Here is a 22,288-nt window from a genome sequence, read left to right as displayed (position 1 = left end):
GGGAGATCATGGAATGGTTATCCAGCCCTGGATGTGATTCATCTGTCCAGGGGACAAATACAAAAACATGATCCTGAGCAAAAAGCTGCGGCAGTAATTCTCATTGCCCACTGCAGGGAAAAAAATATAAAATAGCTGAACAACAGAATGCAGATCAATTTGGGTTTAGGGGAATTAAGAAAAACCACCACAAACCAGAAAAGCACCCACCACCTATGGCATCTAATCAATCTTCTGTTACTAGGATGGATTTGCTTTTTATTTTTTAATTTGAAAAGGTGGCTGGAGGGGCACTTTAATGGGCTGGAAAGCCTCCCTGGCTTCCTCCAGCAGCTCTGGGAAGCTCCTGCTGGACCTCTTTGGCAGGTGAGGAGCAGAGCTGAGCTGCTGGAGGACCCTGGGGATGCCTGATGCCACCAGGGGATCTGATCCCAGCGGGAGCTGGGTGTCCCCAGGGTGGAGAGGTATGGGAAGAGCTCAAGCCTGGGACCTCTTCGTGCTGGGAAGAGCTTTGGGAACGGCCAGCTTGGGGCCTTCACCAGGATTTAACAGCTCTGGGGACAGGGGGACAGCTGCCTAGCAGGGGGTGCCACCCAAGCATCCACAATTCCCAGGAGGGGCAGAGCAGCTGGGGACAGAGAGGGGACAAGGAGGGGACAGCAGAGGACGGGGTTACGCTGTTAAGGCCTGCGGAGCTCTCAAGGCGAGCGGGTGATTTGGGGAAAAGTCCTGGTTTCCTCAGGGAAAGGCAATTCCCTCGTGCACCTCCCCTGTCCCGGGCAGAGATTAGAGCAGTAAGGTTAAGAGAGTAGCGGGTACATCCATGGAAATCCGCAGCTGAGTCTCCACTCCGAGCGCTGCCAGCTCTCCCGGAATCCTCAGGGCGCCTCGTTGGAGGTGGCTCCGTTGCCTTTGTTGACGTAAAAGGGGCGGTAATGTGACTGCAAGGAGAATTTGGGGCACGTCAGTTGGAGCCCCCCTCCTCTTCCTGACCTCCTACACCTCACCCATCCATCCATATCTTACAAATTCCTGCCCCAGCACCTCCAGCTTCTCCTCCTGGACAGCAGCGCTGCCTCCTTCTCCTCCTGGAGGTGCTGGAGCCATCAAATGCAAGCAACTTTGGGCTTTTTTTGATTTACACACGTGCTTTGCATGGCCCCTGCTGCCGAGCCAAAGGATGCCTCATGTAAAACCTCAGACTGTGACTCACGGCTTGATGAGAGGGCTTTTTTAGGGAGAACGGGAATGTCACCTTTATTTTTATGCCTCTGTCAGTGTGTTTTAATTGCTCACTAACCTGACAGCTCAGGGGAGCTGTCACACTGGGAGCCACACACAGTTATGCAAGTTGTGTGGGGTTTATTTGTGCTCTCTGGCTGGCAAACCCCAAACTCTTGTGCGTGGCAATTCCCACACAGTGGGGCAGCGTTGGTTGGTGCCTCCGTGCGCTGCAGCGCCCAGCGTTTGTGTAAACAGAAATATAAATGGAGAGGTGGGGCAGAACCAACAGGAATTGGCATTTTCTGCCTCTCCAGCTCCGTTTGCTGCGGCCCCTGAGTGAACCTCATCCCATCAGGACCTGCCCCTGGAATTTCACTCTGATCTGCCCCATTTCAAGGAGCAACACGTGGCAAGGTTGTGTTGTGCAGCCTCGTGGTGCAAAAACAGCAGCCAGTTTCTTTGCTGGGATCACTGGCTGCAGCCTGGGTGGGAATATCCTCCTACCACTGAAGGAGTGACCATGGAAATCAGGAAAAGAGGGGGTTTTTAATGTCCAGTGTGTGCTGGGTTTGTTCTCAGGTGCAGAAGGTGGGAGAGGGCCCACAGGAATGTTCTGGCCCCGTTTAGTGCAGCCCTATTTAATATTAGGAACAGCAGGAAGCACGGGCAGAGCAAACCCAGCCCATCTCCCTGCTCAGCGCTCAACACCTCCTGCTCCACGTTCCCTTTTGTCGAGATTCTTTTCATTTTATGGCTTTAATTTCCAACATAATTAAGATATGAAGGAGGGGGGGGGCTTCATTTGAAAGAGCTCCCTGGGCATGAAAAAGACCTTCCTCCTTAAACAGCACAATCCTTTGTGAAAATTCGTATTTACAGACCTTTTAGAAGGTATATTACTTAAATACACATTTAAGGCTATTTTAAAAGCCAGATTATTGGCCCAATAGACCATAAAAGCTCCTACAGAGATCCTGCAGCCTGGAGTGTGTATTTCTATTTTGGTGCTTTTAAATGCTCATATTTATCAGCTCAGTTGTTGGGTTCAGGGCTGTGTGGTGAATATTGGCTATAAAAAGAAAATGGTCATTACAGATGTGTGCCTGGCAGGGGAAAGGAGACAGGGAGGCAATGGTGGGAGCAGTTACCCAGATTTTCTCTGTGGGGATTAAGGAAAAATCACTGGGAACACACAGTGGATGTGGGTGATGATGTTTTAGAGGGTCAAACCCAAGGCAGAAGGGACGGCAGAATTTTGCTGCTTTGCTGCAGCACCTTCAAAGGCTCGAGGCTGGATTTCCTGAAAGAATCTGCCAAGGAACATCCCTTCCACAGGATCCACCTCCTGGGGAGCCTAGAAAATGGAGCAGATCCAGCTGCAGCCGCTTTCTACCTGTTGTGTGTTTCCCTCAGTGTGGGAATGCTCTCAATTCCTGACCCTCTGCTCCTTGCAGGTCTCATTTCCATGGAACAGTAAATAATCTCCCACAAATGTGCAATCAGAAATTAAAAAAAAACATATGTAAGATTTCATCTGTGCGGGCAAAAGCTCGACAATCTTAATTCAGGTCATGCAAGGCCTTAATGCAGCACGGTGTGAATAAAACCAGATTAACTTGGTGCTCCTGAGGCAATGCATTCCCTGGTTGTGTATTTGAGACTACAAGCCCTAAAACATCCCTGGTCTGGGCCTCTGACAACGATCAGTGTAAAACGAGTGGCTCGGAGATGCTGTGATGATTTCTGATCACAGCCTGACCCCTCATCTTTGATCCTGCATTTGCCCACTGCAGGGCATGACCAGCAAGGCGCTTTTATGTGGTTGTCTTTGGTGTCATTTACACATTCTGGATGTCACAGAGTGACACAGAGTGGGTGTCGAGAGCACACCTGCAGGCAGGAAAAGTCCTCTCAGTATCATTTTACAGGATTTGCACAGTTCCTATCTTCTGCATCACATTTTAGACCAAAACCTTCTCCAATCATCAATTCTGCAGCACTGATTATTCCCACACCCCAGAGCTGTGGAAGTTGGGGGCTTAATCTGCATCCTGAATAGGGTTGAAGCCTTTATTTCCCCACCTCCAAAGGACCCATCCCTGCATCTGAAGCCTCCCTGGAACAGGCTGAATCTCCCCACAGAGCTTTTTCTTACCAATACAGACTGCTTCGAGGAGGATTTCCACGTCTGTGGCGTCACCTTTGCAGACTGGTGCCTCACTATGGAGGGGTAGGCTGTGACGACACAAAACACAGCCAGTTACAGAGCAGCCCCTGCCACCACCACCCCCGTGTCCCCTGGCCAGCGCCAGGACCAGCAGCAGGACTGGAAGTGCCACCTCATTAGTATTGCATTGCTCAACATGGAAATGCAGCCGACAGCCATCAGACGGTGCCTCTTCCACCATCCAACCAGGCAGGAAAAGGCAGGAAAGAAGGGCTGGCTAATTAAAACGTCTGAGGAATGCAGAGAGGTGGAATGCAATCAGACCAATTAAATTCAGGCCGAGTCCCAAAGTCAGCATTGTGACTCTTGCAGAGAGCACCACAGGCTGTTTAATTAGTGCAAAGAGCTGAGCCTGGGGTTCTGCAGCTCCTCTGGCAGCTTGATAAGCCCGAAGCCCTTCCAGCCGCCCAGCTCTGCTCTGCCCCACGGGTGCCAGCAGCCCTGCTGTGCCACAGCCAGTGTCAGGGCATCGCACCACGGCCCTGCCCCACCATCTCCGGTTAATCAGACCTGACTCTGGGCAGGTTCTGGTGCTCTTGGATTCCACCTCTGGCGCCCTTGGACCCGTGGGTAGTGACGAGAGGACGATGAGATGGTGAATGGGGGGTTTGGTTCAGGTGAAGGAGGACAGGCAGCTCCTGAATATATTTTTTTTAAAGGTTGTGCTGTTTGTGTTGTTTTTCAGTGACAAAGCTAGAGGGGCGAATGGCCATGGCGTCTTCCTCGAAAATCATCTAAAATTTATCCCATTTCAAACAAAATTTAAAATCGCTTCACCTGCTCACTAAACAAAACTTTGTAATAGTTTTTAACACTCCTTGTCGCCCTGGCTCAGCAGAGTTGCTCGTGTGCAGGTGCCTGGGAGATTGGCAGTCAGGCCAAGGTGTGGGAGTGCTCCGGGAAGCCAGAGCAGGATTAGGGGGCTTGTCACCTCAGAAGGGGCAGGAGGAAGGGGAATACTCAGTTCCTAGTACCGGTCTTAGTGAAGAGGCTCCCATCAGACTGTTTGCTGAAGTCACCGGGCGGATTCTGTCCCACCGAGGAGAACTGAAAAGGCAGCTTAGTGCCATTGCCTACTGGAAGATAGAAGAGGTTGTGTTATTCCAGGGGGCTGCAGGGGGGCATTTCCAAACACACCTGTGGCGCTGCCTTCACCTGGCTCGAGGGGCGTGGGCAGGGACAGCCCTGTCCCTTTTCTCTCAGGGAGAAAAGGCAGATGGGAGCAGGCAGCTGTGTGTGGGTGGGAGCGATCCCAGTGCTCCAGGCAGGGAAGAGCCTTTCTCCTGAGAGCCCCAAGTGCAGGTGTGGCCGCAGAGCAGCAGCTCCTGCACCTCCAGAGGCAGCAGGGATGACTCCAGCGCTGCCCTTGCCTCCTGGCAGTGGAGGCTTCATTCAAACCCCACTGACATTAAAGCAACGCTTCCCCTCCTGGCCTCCTCGGGGTCAGGCCCTGGCTGCCAGAAGGAATCTGAGAGATGAGAGGGACACAGCCCTGCCTGTGGCATGGAAAGCAGGGAGGGCCGAGGTGTGGCCCTGAGTCACCAGAGCTCCCCCAGGCAGGGTGGCCGTGGCTGCTGCCAGCGTGAAGGGAAAGGCTGGACCTTGCAGGAACGAGGCAAAGAAGGAAAATATAGGGAAAGGAAGATGGGGATCTGGGAAGAAAAGGCATGAACACAGGCCAGGCTGTGTCTTTGAGAACTTATTGGTAAAAGGTGTGATGGAGAGAAGCACCTTATGCTTCTGAGAGTATTTGGAGTCTCCTCCTGGTTCTGCCACAACCTCCAGAGTGTTCTGAATGATGGTTCAGGATCTGGGGATCTTTGCAAACTGGCTCCTGTGTTTTCCACCTCCTTTCTCTGTGCAAACAACGGGAAGCAGGGATGCCTTTCCCTCCTGTGAGCACAGCACGGAGAGCCTGGGCTCGGGTGGGTGCACACAGTGCTGATAGCCCAGCCAGGAGCTGGCTCTGGGACTGGCAGGTGCCAGGGCAGCTGAGAGAGCAGCAGGAAAGGTGGGTTAGTCAGGCAGAAAGCTGTGGCACGGGGGGTTAGATCCTCTCAAACTGAAGGCGGAATTACCCGTACCAAGTGTTTCCTCAGTCGCTTGGAAGGAGGAAAATTCCCATGACCGTGGGTTGAAATTGGCTGTAAAACAAGAGCATCCAGTTCAGCAGTTGGCTCCTGATGAGCTGGCCCAGAGGCCTGTACCTGGCATTGCTCTAGGAAAAGGTCCCCACCGAGTTGGGAGCAGCCCCAAAGCAGAAATCTGGGCCCAGGGAGCAGAGGAGAACCTGGGGTTTATCCCTGGGTGTTAGGGAATGGGGAATAGGCTTCTCCTGCAGTGAGCAGAGCTCTCAGTGCCACAGAGCTGCAGCAATTTGCCAGCTCAGGTTTGGCTACTCAACATGAGAGATCTGCAGGCAGAGGTTTGGGTTCAGAGCTGCAGAGACACCAGGACAGGAACATCCCTCTGCCCTGTGCCAGGCGTGTGCCCCAGGGTGCCACCACGACACAGACTGGTGCTGCCGTAGCCCTTCTGGGAGGCACTGGGAAAGCAAAAAGAAGATGGATTCTTGGAGCGGCTCTGCTGCCATCCTGTGGGCTGCTTCTCTATTTTAAGATGTGTTTCTGTTTACACAATTCTCTCTCTTTGTGCCCGAGTCCCTTCTACTCTTCATTCAAAGACTTTCAAGATGATTTTTCCAACTTTGGCTTTGGCCAAACTGTTTGACACATCAGGAGAAGAAAGCTTAGTGGGAGAGGACAGAAAGGAGCGTGGAGCAGTTGAACAGATTGTTCCTCTGTCTTTGAGGCAGCGTTTGAAATGTTTTATATCTCCCCTCTGCCCCATCCTGTCATCCCTGCAAGCAAATGTGGGATCATAGAATGGTTTGGGTTGGAAGGGACCTTAAAAACCATCTAATTGCACCCCCTGCCACAGCCAGGGACACCTTCCACTATCCCAGGTGGCTCCAAGCCCTGTCCAACCTGGCCTTGGACACTGCCACAGCTGCTCTGGGCCAGGGCCTCACCACCCTCACAGGAAGAAATTCTTCCCAATATCCCATCTAAGCCTCCTCTCTTTCAGTGTGAAGCCACTCATTATGACACTGTTTTTAACAAGAAGAGCAGTGGAAGTCTCCTTGAATTCATGCAGGGCTTAAAACCTTACAAATTCAGCTGGAATCCAAGCAGTTCCTCAGTTTGGGCTGCTGTAATTAGCCCAGAGCATTCCTCAGTCCAGCAAACAGACTTTCCACTGTGGCCTGGGGCAGAATCTGCAGTGACCCAGCCTCACCAGAAAAAGGGTGTGTAGCAAAACTGCCATGAGATACTGAAGGATTCCGAGCCTGTTACACAATGCCAAGGGTGGTCCTCGCTTTTTCCTCCCGTTTTATGGGATTCCTTAGCAAAGATGCAATCAGCTGCACTGCTGGACTTCGCTGACACAGGGACAGGGTGCAGAGAGCTCCAGAGAGTGAAATGATGATGGGGATGTTGCATTATTCATCAGGTAATCCTCGGCTAGCCAGCCTGCAAGCTAAATGGGTCGCATCTCCTGCCTTGCCTACTGATTCATCCTGCTCCCCAAATCCCCACCAGTGTGGTTCCAGCAGCTGGATCCTGCCTGTCACCCCTGAGCCCTGACCCTGCTGAGGTCTGTTCATCAGCACAGGCTCTGTGTGCGATCATGAGCTCGGTTGTTTTGGCCAAAGTCACTTTGTTGATAGAAAACACAGAATGAGTAATTTGGAAGGCAGCATTGTCTGTGTTTCCAGGAGAACGCGGATGTGGAGGTGGGATGAACGATCCCTCAGCGTTTGGACAGTCAGAAATGCATTGCAGGGAGAGGGGAATTGTTGTACAGCCCTCACTCTGCTCTGGACACTCATCACTACCTGGATCTGGCAGTGCCTGCAGATCCCTCCTGGATCTTCAGGAGGTTGGGATGCTGGATCCCAGCAGGAGCCTCTTCTCCCAGGTGCCAGCAGCTCCAGAGAGCAGCAGAGGGAGGTTCAGGCACTCATGAGAGCACCGACCATGCTGTGGCACTGCCAAAATGGCTTTTCCCTTCCTTTTTTCCCTTCCTTTTTGCCAGGCTGGGAAGCATCTCCGTCCCAGACACACATGGGATGACATTGCCCAGTGTTCCTCCCACCACACCCCTGCCACACTCTTTAAATGCCTTTGGGGCCGTTTCCACCTGAAAGCTCCACATTTTGGGACGAGACAGGCTCAGCTTGTGCAGTTTTAGAAATTATTTTCAAACGTCCCCTGGGGCTGGAAAGTTTTGGGTGCAGGGCTGAGTCTGTGGTCTGAGCAGGATTTCCCTGGCAGCACAGGGCCTGGAAACCCTGAGGCAGCTGAGCAGCAAAACAAACCCAACTCTAAAAAAATGCCCCTCTGCCCCTGAAGTTGGGAAGAGCCCTGCTCAAGTCCTGCTGGCACTGAAATGGGAATGTCAGCCCTGCTCCAAACAACATCCTCAGGGCTGCCAGGGCTGCCAGGTGTGGGCTGAGGGCACGGGAGAAGGGCACAGTGGCAATCCCGACAAAGGGCTCAGTGTCGGGGTCTGGGTTATCCCCAGGAAACCCCAGCACGGGCAGGAATGTGCCTGCAGGGAGTGTCCCTGCTCACTGCTGGCACATCCCTGCCCACCCTCTGTCTGCAGAACGGGAGCTGGAGACGCCTGGCAAACCCGGGCAGGGCTGAAATGTGGTTCCTTGTTCCGTGCCACCCTTCCTGCTCTTTTGTTCCTCGCCTTGCCTGGGCTTTCAGCGCTCTCAGCTTCTCGCTCTGGGTGCCAGTTTAGGAATGACAGCTGGGATTTTAGAGCTGAATGTGTTGGAAACACTGGTTCACTCCAAAAGCTCATCCTGCAGTGGCCGTGCAACACGTGGGACATAACAAATCACCAGGGCTCTTGCTGTCAGAGCTCAGAGAGGAACTCCAGACTCCTGCCTTTTAGTAGGACACATTCCTCACTTCTTCTGTCCTTTCCCTGGAAGGGAAAATAATGTTTGGTGGTGAAAGTAAAATCTTAGTGCTTAGTGCAGCTTTCACTTGATAGCACAGAGAGGTGAGCTCTGGGTGGAGAAAAACTCTGATTTTATCCTGGTAGCCCCTGTTAAAACTCCTCTATATTCACTCCTGGATAGCGTTCAGTCGCTCCAGCTCTTCCCCATAAAGCTGAGAACCTTTTCTGCCTTGTTTGAGGCAAAACCTTGTCAAAGCTCTGTAAGCTGGAGAGAGGAAGTGCAGAGGGAGAGGAAATTTTGGGATACATCATCAGTGAAGTTCTTTTCCTGAGCTGGAAGGGAGCCTGCCCACCTCTGGGGTGCCCTACCTTTGGGAGACAGGAACATGGAAAATCTCTTCAGGTTGTCGGGCTGGTTCCACTCGTAGTTGTTCATCATGAACCGGTGGTCCCCTGGAGAAGCAGAGCAGGGCATGAGCTGGGGGAGGCACTTTGGTGGTCTTTAAACCCCCTGTGGGATCTTTGGCTGGGACCTAAAGCAGCTCTGGAGCTGCCCAGAGTCGAACATAAAAGGTTCCCTCAGAGGCGGAGCCCAGCTGAAGCATTCAACCTCTCAGCAGACACAGGATCTCCTAAAATCCACAACGAGCCCTGAGGGTTGAGGTGTTTTCTTACCAAAATACTGTTGTGTGGCTGAAAATGCCTTCAGAAGTTTGAGTTTGGCTCCTTTTGTGTGTTTAACCTGAGCACAGGGCTGGCTGATCGAGAACTGCCACTATTTAAAGCTGCAGAAATCAGTTCTGGGAGGGTTAAATGGCTTGGCTTCTCCAGTTTTTAGTGGAAGATGCTAAAGCTGTGTTGCAAGCAGCTCTAAACTCTTGGACAAGGGTGGTTGGTTCAGGTTTCATGGATCAAACTTACTCCTATACAGCCTGGGTTTGGATTTCTGACACTGATTCACAGGAAATGAGGCTTTAGCACTACACTTGCTCATAAAAACACTTTCTTTGAAGGCCTCTGTAAACCTATCATTCTCTGCAAGGAAGTAAATTCAGTTTTCATGTTTAAATAGCTCCACTCTTTGATTCTCAAGTCACTGAACAAACTTTTCTTTTATTTCTCCCATTTATTCCAGTGCTATTTAAGCTCCCTGAATGCTCCCTGATTATTTGTCTCCTCGCCACGTAGGCTCCTGTTATGACAACTGAAAGGACGTGGATTCCCTTTGGAGTCTGCTATTAGGCAGGTTTCATTCCATTAATAGAAGATTTCTTCCTGGGAAGTGTTTTACAGTAGAAGATCAAGCCAGCTGCAAATGAATTTGTTGCAGTGACTCAGGGGGAGACCAAGTTAATAACTCCACAGTTCCTTAATGGATTTAATTCCCTTGCAGCCAGTGGATGCAGAGTGCTGCCCTCTTTCATCTGTCACCGTGGCTTGGAGAAGGGAGAGCTCTGAAGCTCCTGGGACTCGCCATAAATAACATTTCCCACCTGTTCCCAACTTTTCATTAGGCACACTCCAAGCTGTGTCCTTGCTAAAGCTCCTGGAAGCACCCAGGTTTCTGCAGAGCAGGAGTTAAAAATGGTTTTGGCACTTGAATTCCATGGATTTCAAATAACAATCAGGGCTTCTGGCATCAACAACACGGAGGAGACCCCAGATAAAATAATCAAGAAGTAATCAGGCTTTATCCTGAGCTACCAGGACTGAGCAGCTGCAGAACCTTGTTGGGTTATAAGGATGCCCAAGGAAAACGGTTCAGGGCTGGCAAAACCCATCCCAGCAGATGGAAATTCTGCACAGCTTCAGGTGAACAAAGGAAGGAAAATGCGCAGAAAGCGATTTTTGGATTTGTTTGTCATCTATTCATATTAAGTTACTGTCAAATTTTTTTGACACCTATTAATGTCAAGTTATTGTCAGTAAATCTGGAGCACGTGGAGTGTTGAGAATTTAAATGGGAATGCTGCAGTGTTGAAAGATAAGTAAGGTTCAATTTCTGGTGCTACTTTAAGGGCAGGAGAGCTTTAAAAACCTGCCTCTAGCTGTGTATCCTGAGCACTTGGAGTGGGACGCCTGACCTTCCTGAAAGGTTGGTCCAGAAGGATCTGGTCCATCTGATTCCTGTTTGCTGGAGAATGGGCAGTGTAAGGTGTAGATACAGGAGGGACGGCCACTAAACACTGAATTTGAGCGAATTAACAGCGATTTGCAGATTTGCAGCACAGTTCCTCAGCGTCTTGTGTTGTCTGAACTGGCCTTGAGGTTATTCCTGCACCTTTCCAGCTCCCACATCCCCCTGGAAGAGCAGGGTGCCATTTCTCCTCGCATCACCCGCTGCTGTCCTGCTTCCTGGGGTTCCTCAATGACTGACAGATTACATCCTCCCGGCAGCCAGGTGAGATAAGCACTCATTCCCATCCCTGGGATTAAGCAACCTGCCCAGGGTTACAGAGGCTGCTTGTGGGAGAGCTGGGAAGTGCAGACAGCAGAGCCCCATCGTGGTGCCCTGGCCTAATCTTAGGTGTGAGCCTGATGCAAGACAAGGCCTTTATTCATGGCTAATTGGGAGGAAGTGGGTTATAAACTTGAAAGATTAATTTTGGTGCTGTGGTGTTGGCTGTGACCTCTGCATGCACCTTAAAGATCTCCTTAAACATCACTCAGGTGTGGGGATGCCTTGGACATCCTGGATCAGGGCAGGCAGGAAAGCTCTCCCAAGTGGAACAGGGAGTATGATCAGAGTTTTTCCAGTTTCGGTTGTAGCTTAACACCCAAATGGAGCCCTTTTGACTTGGAAAATTAGATTTTCAAATACTTCCTTTTCAGTGGCAGGTGCTTGCAGGGTATTTCATGTTCCAGCCAGGCAAGCAGAGGCTGAAACCCTGCAGTTGTAATATCTGATGTCACACCAGCACCCCACATGTGCTAACCGAGTGTACAAATAGGATTTCAGACTCGCCATCCCACATTCACCCTTCTGCCACTGCCTTCTCCCTGCACTGAGCTGCCTCAGCAGATCTGTGGAGTTTCCCATGTGGAAAATGTCCTGCTGAACTTCCAGGGGCTCGCTGGAGCCTGGCACAGGCAGAATGGCACAGGGTAGGAGGGAAGGGAGGCTGTTCTTGAGCCCATACAGGAGCTGGCAGAACCCATTAAATCCTAAACATGAAACCCTAACATGAACCAGGGAACTGGGGCCAGTTTGGTCCCCTACATGAGATACTTGAATTCCCTGGCAGTTCTACTGATTCCATCCCCACACAGGAGTGGCAGGATAACTCTGATATTCCAGAATTCATATTCTAATGACTCCCATATTCCAGAATTCATATTCTAATGTCTCCCATATTCCAGAATTCATTCCAGCTGCAGGTGTTGTTACTCCCACTTTTCCCCCAGGTCTTTGCTGACTTTCTTCTTCACCAGGATTGCTCATCGTCCTCATCACCCTCATCTCCCCTGACCCTGCCTTCCAGGGGAGCAGCGAGGGAGGGAAGGGGAATATTTGGGATATTTTACCGTTCTCCATGTGGTTCCTCTCGATGAAGTTGCGGCCCAGGTCTGCCTTGCAGATCTTCTCCACGTGCCTCATGCAGACGTTGAGAAGGTCATCCCTGAGCAGCCCCATGGATGGGCTCATGCTCTCCCCTTCCAGCAGCACGCTGTAGGTTGGGAGGGATGGAGGGGGCACATAATTCCTCATCAGAGCCCCAAATTCCTGCCAAAAAAAGAGGGATCATGGGTTAATGAGGAGCATAAGAGGATAGATCCTAGGGAACTGGTTGTTGTTAAGACTCCAAAGGTGCAAAGGAAAGCAGTGAAGATGGGCAGGAAAATGTTCTGCCCATGGTTTGCAGCCATGGCATGTCCAAGCTCATTCCTCACCCACCAGAGCACAGACAGCTCCAAACGTCCAGGTGAGCCCCTGACACGGATGTGCAGTGAACTGGGGAAGGTTCACACATCTCACACTTATTTGGGGTTGTCTTTGGGACAAATCCTGTCCTCGTGGGGACAAAGGAAAGGAAAATGAGGTCTCTGTCACCTGCAGGAAGAGCACGGAGTCGCTGATCTGGTGGATCTGCTCCCTGTTCTCCTTGTCCTCACGCAGCAGCTTCGCCCTCTCCTCCAGCTCATCCACGATTTCTTTCACGTTCTCCGAGGCGATCTTCTCTCGCTGGTCCAGGGCAGCCTTCACCTCATCCCTCTGCCTCTCCAGGTCACGGATCAGCTCCTTGAAGTGCTGGTCCACCGTGGCTTTCTCGTTGGTGGTGTAGTTCTGGATGGGGAAGGGGCAGACAAAGGAGGCAGCAGGAAAGAGGAGAAAGAAAATATTAAGATTTCACAGAGTTCTTTGCTATTAGAGGGACACAGAGGGGGATAAATCCAAGGATTCAGCTTTTAGGTTATGGAAACCCCAGCTATGCAAGTCTTAGCTGCAGGAAAGCTGTGCCAAGAGAAGCAATACCTGTTCCTGCAGTGATCACATGGATGCAATCCAAAGGGGACACTGCCTTCCCAGGGGTAAGAGCATATCTCTTATTTCATTCATGCACTCACAGGTGATATTTAAAAACACTCTGTAGCCTCCTAAATCATGGTTCTGGCTCCTGGACAATTTGAGGACCAAATTCCCACCATTTCAATGATGAAAGGTGCTGAAACACTTTTTACAGGCCTGACCTCGAGGTGCCTCTGAAACATTCCTCAGGAGGACTGGGGATGTAGCTATATTGAGAGTCAACATTTCTAGGTCAGGTTTCCAGTAATAATAATAATAATAATAATAGTAATAATAAAGCAGATGAAAAGCAGAGCTGGTGAGCCAATGTGCTTGCACCACATAAAAGGGAGAAGAATGGCTTTGCCTATTAATATTATGCAAATTTGCTGGGGTGTCTCCAACTTGTGCTTTCACTGCTTTATTCAGTTAGGCTATAAATGAAAAAAATAATACCATGACTCCATTCCAACCCTCACCACGGTGCAAGAATTATAAAGGAGCCCTCTCTCGGCACGGAAAGAAGCTGTTCCACCATAAATAAGATGTTTGTTGGGGTAGCTTCATCTGCTCCTGCTGTCTTATCTCAGTTTGGGCAACCCAGAGCCCTTTTTCAGGTTATTTGTGGATTTTGTTTCTAAATCTGCCTGGCTACTGGTGATGGAAGGGCCATAAAGGACCTAAAAAAGGAGCCAAAGCAGGGAGGTGCCTTGGTTTTGTAACAGGGCTTGATCTCCCCGCAGGGAATGTCACAAGACGCCTTCAGTGGGAGTTGTTGTTTCCAAGATTTGGCTTGGAGTTTGGGATAGGGATGAGGTAGAGGCCAGGGAAGGATGGAGTGAGGAAGAGCTGAATGTCTTGAGGAAAGGAGGAGAAGGAGAAAAGAAATCGGTGATCACAGGAGGAAGAGGTGAATTTAACATCTCAAACACACCTTGATGCGGTCCCTCTCCTTCTGCCACTTGTCCACCTCATCTTCCACCTCGATGATCTTCAGCTGCAGCTGCTCCTTCTGCAGCGACAGCTCGGCCTGTGGGGAGGAGAGGAGAAGAGAGGGAGCCTGGTGAGCTGGGGCTGAGGGTGGCCCACTTCAAACAGCCCCGAGCCTGCCCTGCTGTGCTCAACAGCAGCAGCAGCAGCAGCGGGGAGGTCCAGGCTGCCGGCACTGCCAGCGGGCAGCATCCCAGCACAGTCAGCTCCCTCAGCAAAGCAGCAGCACCCACCTCCCAGGCTGTCAGGGTGCTGCTTTTAATCACATGGGAGTCATGAGCTGCAGGGGAAGGGAGCTGTTTCAAAATTCAGCTGTGTGTGCAGAGCAGGGCCCAGCCCAGGGTGTGCCTGTGCAGCAATAACAGTTTTCATGTAATTACGGAATGACGTTTGACGAGTGTTGCAACAAGAGGATGATGCCTCCGGCAGGAATTCTGTTTAGACAGGATCGTGGATTAATTTGCTCTGAATTGAGAGCTTTCATGTAGCGATGGAGCAGGGGAATGCTTGGAAAAAAAAATTAAAAAAAAAAAAAAAAAAGCCACAAAAGGAGGAGGGAAGAGGTGTAGTCAGAGCCTGCTGGGCTGAGATCAGCAACTTCGCTGGCATTCATTTGCATTTCGTTGTGCAGTGGCTTCCCAGAGAAGCTCGGAGCAGGGACTTGTGCAGGAATTTGTGGCAGTGGAGCCATGGAGGTTGGGCAGCCATGCGCCGTTTCCCCAGATCATTGTTTCCCTAGATCGGCCCAGGACCTGGATGCTGGCAAAGCCTTGCCCCGTTAACTCCAGGTCGTTCCCATTCACCATCCCTGCCCCACAGATGCCTTTGTTGGTGCATTTCTGCATTTCACGGGTGTGCAGGTTGGTCACAGCCGTGGCCGGAGGCAATCTGGCTGTGGGACACCCAGCCCAGAGCTGTTGAGGAACTATGGAGCTGGCAGAAATCCCCTGCGTCCTGTCATGTTAGAAGAGTGCTCAAAACCCGCTGTTCACGGGGGATCTCTAGGAAAATTGTAGGATTAACCCAAACCACTTAAATTCAGGCGGACAGTTAGAGGCGTGGATGGATAAATCCACTCTCACAGTCCAGCTGTCCGTCCAAGAACGTAATGGAACATGAAAATGTGGGTGTTTATTGATCAGAGCTGCCCTCAGGAATTTAAAAGTTTTCAGTTCTCCACTTGAAATGAAGAGCAGGGAAGAAGCTGTGAACCAGCCCAGACAGGAGCTCTTGTCTTGATGCCAGACAAGTGTCTGAACACCCTCTGGAGCTGGAATCCAGCACAGCTGCTCCGAGAGCACCAACCCCAGCTGCTCCAATTTAGAAAATCCCTATTTATGGAGGGAGAAGGATTGGATGGTGGTTTTGTTGCCTTATAAAAAACAAGGAAAGTGGGAAGAAAAAAGGGAAGTGTGCTCAGAGGTGTCTCAGTGCCACAAAAGCTGCATCTTCAAATTGTTTTTAGGAGTTGGGAGAGCATTGGCCATCTAAATATTATCCACACACCCTCAGTAGTGGCCTGAAGGCTGCCATGAGCTGATTCTCACCCTCTCCAGGGGTTCAGGATTTCACAGGAAAGGATTTTGTGGCACAGGTTCACCAGGGAACCCACACTGGATTCCAGATGAGAAAATTTGCTCTGCTACTGATCAAAAGAACAAAGACAGGAGCTTGATCCCGTAATTTTCACATTTTCAAGACAGTGACTTGGAGGAGTTCCTGCTGGTTTCCATTCCCACGTGCAGTGGGAGATGTCCTGTGCATCAAGACTCTGCACAGCAGGGAAAGGCAACGAGATAAAAATATTTTAGATCCATTTATCCATTGCACTGCATTAGCCAATGTGAGAAATGACACCCAAATTCCAGTTGTTTCCCTGAGCCCCAGAGCTACATCCAGGTGGAATTATTTGTTTGCAAAGTAAAAAGCTCATCTCCAGAGCAATTATTTCCCTCCTCATCCCCAAAAATCAGGATATCCTTATAGGAACGTGAGTGCAATCCTACAGAGAAAGACTGGAAGGAATTTTTGGGGAAGAGCAGAACTTTCACAGCCATGCAGACACTCCCAAACTCAAGGGATTTGCAGAGAAAATGACAGGGAAAAAAAAAAAATCAGGTGATGGCTGGAAGAGGGTGATAACTATGCTTTTCTAGTCCTTTTTAATTAAGATGGGTCTCCAAGGAATTTTGGGAACTATGATTTGTAGAAGTGATCCTGACTCTCAGCAATTCAAACATCCCCCAAAAGGTGGTTTGGGTGCTTCTGGTGTGGGGTGTAACAAGCATTTAAGAGCAGAGCCACTCAGCAATTTGGAGCGAGATTTCTGACTTGCAAATGGGAATTACAGAGATGGTCCCAAGAGCCAGGATGCAAATCCCACACTCAGCCAGGTTTGGCAAAGGGGAAACACCAGCACAGGCTGCAGCCAGGGCAGGGGAGGTGAAGGGAGGTGTGAGTGTGTGGTACTGCAAAACATTTTAAAAATACTACAAAAAAACCACCTTAAACATAGAAAAAAAATGTTAAAGAGAGATTCAGGGAAACTCTGGAATAGTGGAGAAACTGGTGGCATGGGCAGCAGGGTTCAGAGAGGGTGCTCTGGAGGTGGAGCACAACATCAAGGGGTTCAGGAGGTGATTTCCTGATGGTTTTAAGACCTTTTTTTTTTGTCTGGAAGGTTGCTTTAGCTGTCCATGTGTATCACAAATAGGCATTTACAGTGGGGGGGTCACAGGTATTAGGGACAGGCGGTGCCTCAGCTTCATTCCCTAAGAGGAAACTCCTATCTGCCTTCATATTTCTCAGATTTCTCAGGGTCAAAAATCCTTGATGGACCACCCAGAACAAATCCATTGGAAGATCTGGGGTTCATAAAATCCCAATGAGAGATAAAACAGCAACACCCCCCATCGTGGGGGTCCCTCCAGAGCAGAAATAACAGGAACAGTGGGAGGAAATCCAGGAAATCCAGATACAGCCCATTTTTGAGCACAGCTGGTTGAGAAATGCAGGCACTGAGAACCTTCAAGCTAAGATTGGATCCCCTATTAGAGCCTCAGTTAATTAGGGCAGTTCAGAGGCTTCAGTGAAAGTTCAGAGCGTCCATCCAAACACGCACAGCTGAGCCCAGCCCTGGTGCCGTGGAGGACCTGCAGATGGGAGATGATGAGCCTTGCACGATGATGCAAGTGGTTTGTGCAAGGCAGCAGCAGCACAAGCAGCATCATGCCCTTAATGCTCTGGGAACACCCCAGTGTCCCCAGCCTGGGAGAGAGAGCTCTGCTAATTAACCTGCCAGCAGCATCCCAAGGAAATCAGGGAGCTGGAGAAGTGCTGTTCCAACTCGTTGTCCATGTGGGTGCCATGGCTGAAAAGTCAGGGAGTTGTCTGAGACATTATTTGTGCTGGGTTTAAGATGACATTTCCCCATCTCAGTTTCTGTGGTGTCAGAGGGCTAAAACCTCTGGAGACTCTGCCAGCACCCTGCAAAAATGTCACTGCAGGAGCTGAGGCTCCCTGAACAGCTTGGAGGGAACTCCTTGCTTGCAAACAAGTGGATTTTCCCTGGATTCTGCCCTCAGTGTAGAGGATTAATGCAGAATTTGGGCAAACAGGCGATTTTGCTCCAATCACAGTCACTTCCTAGATTTCCAGCTGGGAGATGAGTGCCCTTCCTGCAGGTAACTCTGGGGAAAGAGCATCTATTCCGAGCTATGTCCACAGAGCAACCACAGCTGATGCAGATAAAATCTCACAGCCGCGCTGCGCCAGCGAGAAAGGCCCCAAAACCCTTCCAGGGTTTTATTTTGTTTGTTCTCTGCTCAGTGAAAGTGGTGCAGAGATGGGAACCCCTCTGGATCCATCTTTGTTTCTTCAAAGCCTGGCTCAGCCTTTGTGAAATCCCCCCCTTTTCAAAGCTGCTCTGTGGGAAGGAGGAACACCCAGCTCCCCTTCCTGCACAGCACTTCCCTGTACCCTCAGCGAACTTTGCTTTAAAAGATAAATAACTACAGAAAAAAAGCCCAAATCAAAGAGTTTTTCAGCAGAGCTGGCCTGACATGCTGAGCACCAAGGCTGGTGCTGGAAGGTAGTGCCAGGTTGTTTACAGCTCTGGGACTGGCAGACAGAGGTGAAGTTGTCTCCTTTGGAGAGCAGGCCTGTAAAACAGGTTTGGGATGAAGGATCCCCTTCCAGAAGGAAGGATGCTGGCTCCAAGGGGGGCTCTGGCTCTGCTGATAAATCAAGGGTTTTATTGGAGCTGCTGTGGAGAATTCTCACTTTTCAAGTGTCAGTGGTTATTACCCAGCCTCACAACCCTTTCCTCGGCTGTTTTTTATACTGGTTCTGCTGCAAACTGTTACTTTTCCTTTAAATCTGCAGCAGGAAACGAATGCAAAGTGGATCTGGGGAGAGCATTAAAGGTTTGCTGGGTAAAATACGCAAATAGCACAGGGTGGGAAGTCAGGACAAATGTCTCTGTCTGAGTCCCCTGTGCCTTTCACTTGTGTCTGCTCAGCCGGAACAGGGGGTGAGTGAGTCTCACCCCAGGCTCCTGAAAAGTGGAAGATGCTGCTGTGTTCTCTGTCTGAGACAGAGATATCAGGCCTAACTATAGGTGTCTCTGTTCTGGCTTGTTTGCATTCCTCTTCTCCTGGGCTGCACCGTCTCTGTCTGCTCCATGAGACAAGCAGGGTTTCCTAATTCCACAGAAGGGTCTTTCCCAGCTCCAAAGCACAGCTCCTCTCTTCCCTACAGGCCTACAGCAAAGACAGGCTCCTGAAAGAGGCTCCAAGCTGCATTAATCAGGCAGAACTCAAGGGCAGATGGACCTAAACCCAGCTTATTCTGTGACAGTTTTGTGCCACCAGATCGCTGAGCGCCCAGGCTGGCAGTGCAGCGAAACAACCACCAGTTCTGGAACCCTCTCCAGTTCTGGAACCCTCTCCAGTTCTGGAACTCTCTCCAGTTCTGGAACCCTCTCCAGTTCTGGAACTCTCTCCAGTTCTGGAACCCCCTCCAGTTCTGGAACTCTCTCCAGTTCTTGAACCCCCTCCAGTTCTGGAACTTTCTCCAGTTCTGGAGTCACACAGCAGCCAGGGACAAGGAAATCCTCGCAGATAAGTCCTGGACATCCAGCACTGTGTGAAAGGCTCTGGCTGGACACAGCTTTATTCTGGTCACCACTCCAGTGGCAGAATGAATTTGGAGGTTTTAAAGCTACTCTGGAGCTGCTGGGATGCCAAGCTGGGAAAACAGGGCAGGGATAGGGGTGACCTGGCGTGGGGTTGTTGCTTATCCCTTCCAAAAGGGCAGCAGCACCAGCCACTCTCCCAATTTGTGGTCACATTCCAGCTGGGCTGATTTGATAAGGAGAGGTGTTGCACACCAGGGGCTTGGAAACATTCATTGCTCTTTGTGGTTCTTGCTGAGGCTCCACCTCTGGTGAATAAATCAGAGGTGGGAACAAACATTTGTAGGCAACAGCTTTCGTGCTAATTGTTTTTGTCTGAGTGAATGCTCGCTCGAGTTACAACAAGATCAAACTCGTTGTCAGGAGAAACTTGCACATGTGCATGATTCATGTTGATAAATCCTCACTCCTTGAGGCTGAGCAGCGGCAGAGCCAGTGCAGGAGGACCTAAGGACTCAAGGACTCTGAGAGAGGAATCAAACACCATTTGAATCACAGTTCTCTGCTCATCCACGGTCGCCTCTTTACAATCAAGGTGCTGGAGGTGTATCCAGCCACAGGGGGAAGGATCTGAGCAGCTTTGCTTCCTCAGGAAGCAGCTGTTCCCCTCATTGCAGGGCAAGAACTGGACACCCCGGCAGACACCAGACACAGCTTTATGTTAGAGCTCTGCAGTGTTCAGGGCTGACATCAAAACCACGAGGACAGGCAATTACGGAACAAACAAGCCCTGCAGGAAGCTGGGAAAGGCTGGCTGAGACATGGAAGAGGCTTTGTCTGGTTTCAGCAAGGCTGCAAGCTGGAGATGACACGGCAAGGAAAGACCAGAGAAGACAGAGATAAGCTCTACACAAGATGCTCTTTCAGGCTGATGAGATAAATCTTCCCAGCTCCCTAGAAAGAGTAAAATTGTTCTTCCCATGAAGGGAACTCAAGAATTTCTCACAGCAGGAACCTGTGTTTGCCTGGTCACCACATCACAGCACTGGTTTGGGGTTTAGGAGATCTTAGTGCCCTTCCAGGTTCTGACTGTGTGACTCCAGGCACATTGTTTTATATAATTATTATTTTACAGGTCTCCTTTCTGCCATCTCTCCTGTCCTGTTTCTAGGCTGGGTCCTGCTTTTACCACAGGGGATGTGCAGCAACAAACGTGGTGAACCCCTGATTTTTGCTAGAACAAGTGAAATCTCCTCATCCACCCAGAAAGCAAACAACAGGAGGCTTTAGGCAAACAAAGCTGAAAGACATTTCATTAGTGGAATCTCCCTGGATGTCCATCCTCTAAACCTGTTGCAGTAACACTTCAGGGGAAATGATCAGGTTTTGTGCTTGCCACCAGGGTTTGTTGTTTTTTTTTTTTTTTTTTCCCATCTGAGCTTCAAAAGACTCTTTCCGTAGGTGTGGCTCAACAGAAAAGGAAAAAAAAAAAAATCCAAAACCTCATCTCACTCTAAGGAGCTGAGATAGCAATTTTCAATAGTTATTAGTGCCCATGAGGAACTTTAGCAGCCACTGGTTTGACAGCTTGTGTTGTGGAGGTCCTGCCCCTGAGCAATGCCCACCTTTCTGTGGGTAACATCCCACAAACACCATCAAAACTCAAGAATAGTTTTTAAAAACTCAGCATTTCTGGCTTTGATTCAGCTTCTGCTGAGAGTCAGGTGTGCTGGAAACCAGGTTGTCCATCCCTAAATCCAGCGCTGTGCTGCTCCAGCCAGGATTGGGAGAACGACAATCCCATGGCAACAGCACGCAGGCAATATCAGTTCTCCACTAAACACTTCCCATCCACCACCACTGCATCCCGGGATTCCATCCCAGCCATGATCTGAGGGGAGATTGCAGGCTGGGGAGCAAAGGCTGCGGTGTGACACTGGGATCTGCAGACTGCTGGGAACAGAAGGAAGAAAAGGAGAATCAAATTACCTCTTTCCCTGCCTTCTCGATCTCCACTGTCACCGTGCTGTGGTTCTTGTGCTCCTGGAACATGCAGAGGTAGCAGATGCACATCTGGTCTGTCTGGCAGAACAGCTCCATGGTCTTCCCGTGCACAGGGCATTTTCTGGCTTCGAAGTCCCTGATGGGGTCCAGGAGCTGGTGGTCCCGGAAAGCCGCTCCCTCCAGGTGGGGCTTGAGGTGCAGCTCGCAGAAGGAAGCCTGGCACACCAGGCAGGACTTCACAGCCTTCTGCTTGTTGTCAATGCAGGAGTCGCAGAGAACATCCTCGAGCTTCACGCGGGGCCGGGAGCCGGCGGCTCTGTCGGCCTTGTTGAAGGGTCTTCTCAGGTCGCCCGTCTCCACCAGAGGCAGGGAGGATTTCTTCAGGTCCCCCATCTGCCCTGCAGAGAACAAGGATTTCCTCCCTTCCCCGTCAGCGGGCAGGAAGCTCTTTTTGGAATCCAAGGAGAAGAGGGACTTCCTGAGGTCGCCCTTCTCCGGGAAGGACAGGGCCGGTCTCCTCATGTCTCCGATCTGGCCGCTGGCGAACTGCATCTTCTTGGAGTCTGCTGAGTCCATGCTGAAGTAGGTTGACCTCTTCTCGTCGGATGACTCCACAAACTGAATGATGGGCCTCTTCCAGTCACTCCCAGAGAAGAGGGAGCTCTTGATTTGCCCCGTCTCCAATGCAGCACCGCCCGTGCCTTTTATAGCTTCTTTCTCGCCTCCGCCAGGGCTCGTGGCCTTCTTGGCTTCCTCTTCTTTTTTGGGGGCAGTTGGGCTCTTCACGTCCTCGGGCTTGCTGGCGGTGCCGTTTGTCCTGGCTGCGCTCCCCGTTTCCATGTCTCAACAGGGTCAATGGCTTCTCTGCTCGCTCTCTGCTCCAGCTCCCGTCTCTCAGCCCCCTCCAAGGCAGGCAGGCTCTACCTGGTCGTTGTCTCAGCAAGGAATGGCTCTGGAATGGCTCTGGAATGGCTCTGGAATGCAGGAAACCTTCTGCCCGAGTGACGCACCCGCAGCTCCTGCGAGGAGGAGCAGCGCACCCAGACCGCGCCGAGGTGGATGCAGGGGGGAAGAAAGGAGGAAAGGAAGGAGCAGACGTGGAGGGATCAGAAGCTCCAGCTGTGCAGTTAATTATACAAGGCAGTCCACACCCAGGAACATTCTTGTCTAACCAGGTTGGGGAGGAAGGGCTGTTTATATACATAGAAATGGCTCCTTGAAAAAA

At 50.7% G+C, this 22,288-nt stretch overlaps 1 protein-coding gene across 1 annotated transcript; it reads right to left on the bottom strand.

Moving 5' to 3' along the window:
• Positions 1–878: 878 nt before the first annotated feature.
• TRIM29 (tripartite motif containing 29) lies at positions 879–21,903 on the bottom strand (the record flags this gene model as incomplete). The annotated part of the gene is made up of 9 exons (XM_082296985.1): positions 879–941; positions 3,380–3,459; positions 4,426–4,527; positions 5,536–5,595; positions 8,798–8,881; positions 11,954–12,152; positions 12,480–12,713; positions 13,870–13,965; positions 21,049–21,903. The coding sequence occupies 9 exons, from the start codon at positions 21,901–21,903 to the stop codon at positions 879–881; spliced, it is 1,773 nt and encodes a 590-aa protein (XP_082153111.1).
• Between the last annotated feature and the right edge of the window lie 385 nt (positions 21,904–22,288).

The sequence above is a fragment of the Coloeus monedula genome, assembly GCF_965178545.1.
Source record: "Coloeus monedula genome assembly, chromosome: 25".
NCBI classification, from domain to species: domain Eukaryota; kingdom Metazoa; phylum Chordata; class Aves; order Passeriformes; family Corvidae; genus Coloeus; species Coloeus monedula.
Note: the sequence above shows the minus strand (reverse complement) of the source record. Positions and strands in the feature narration are given on the sequence as shown.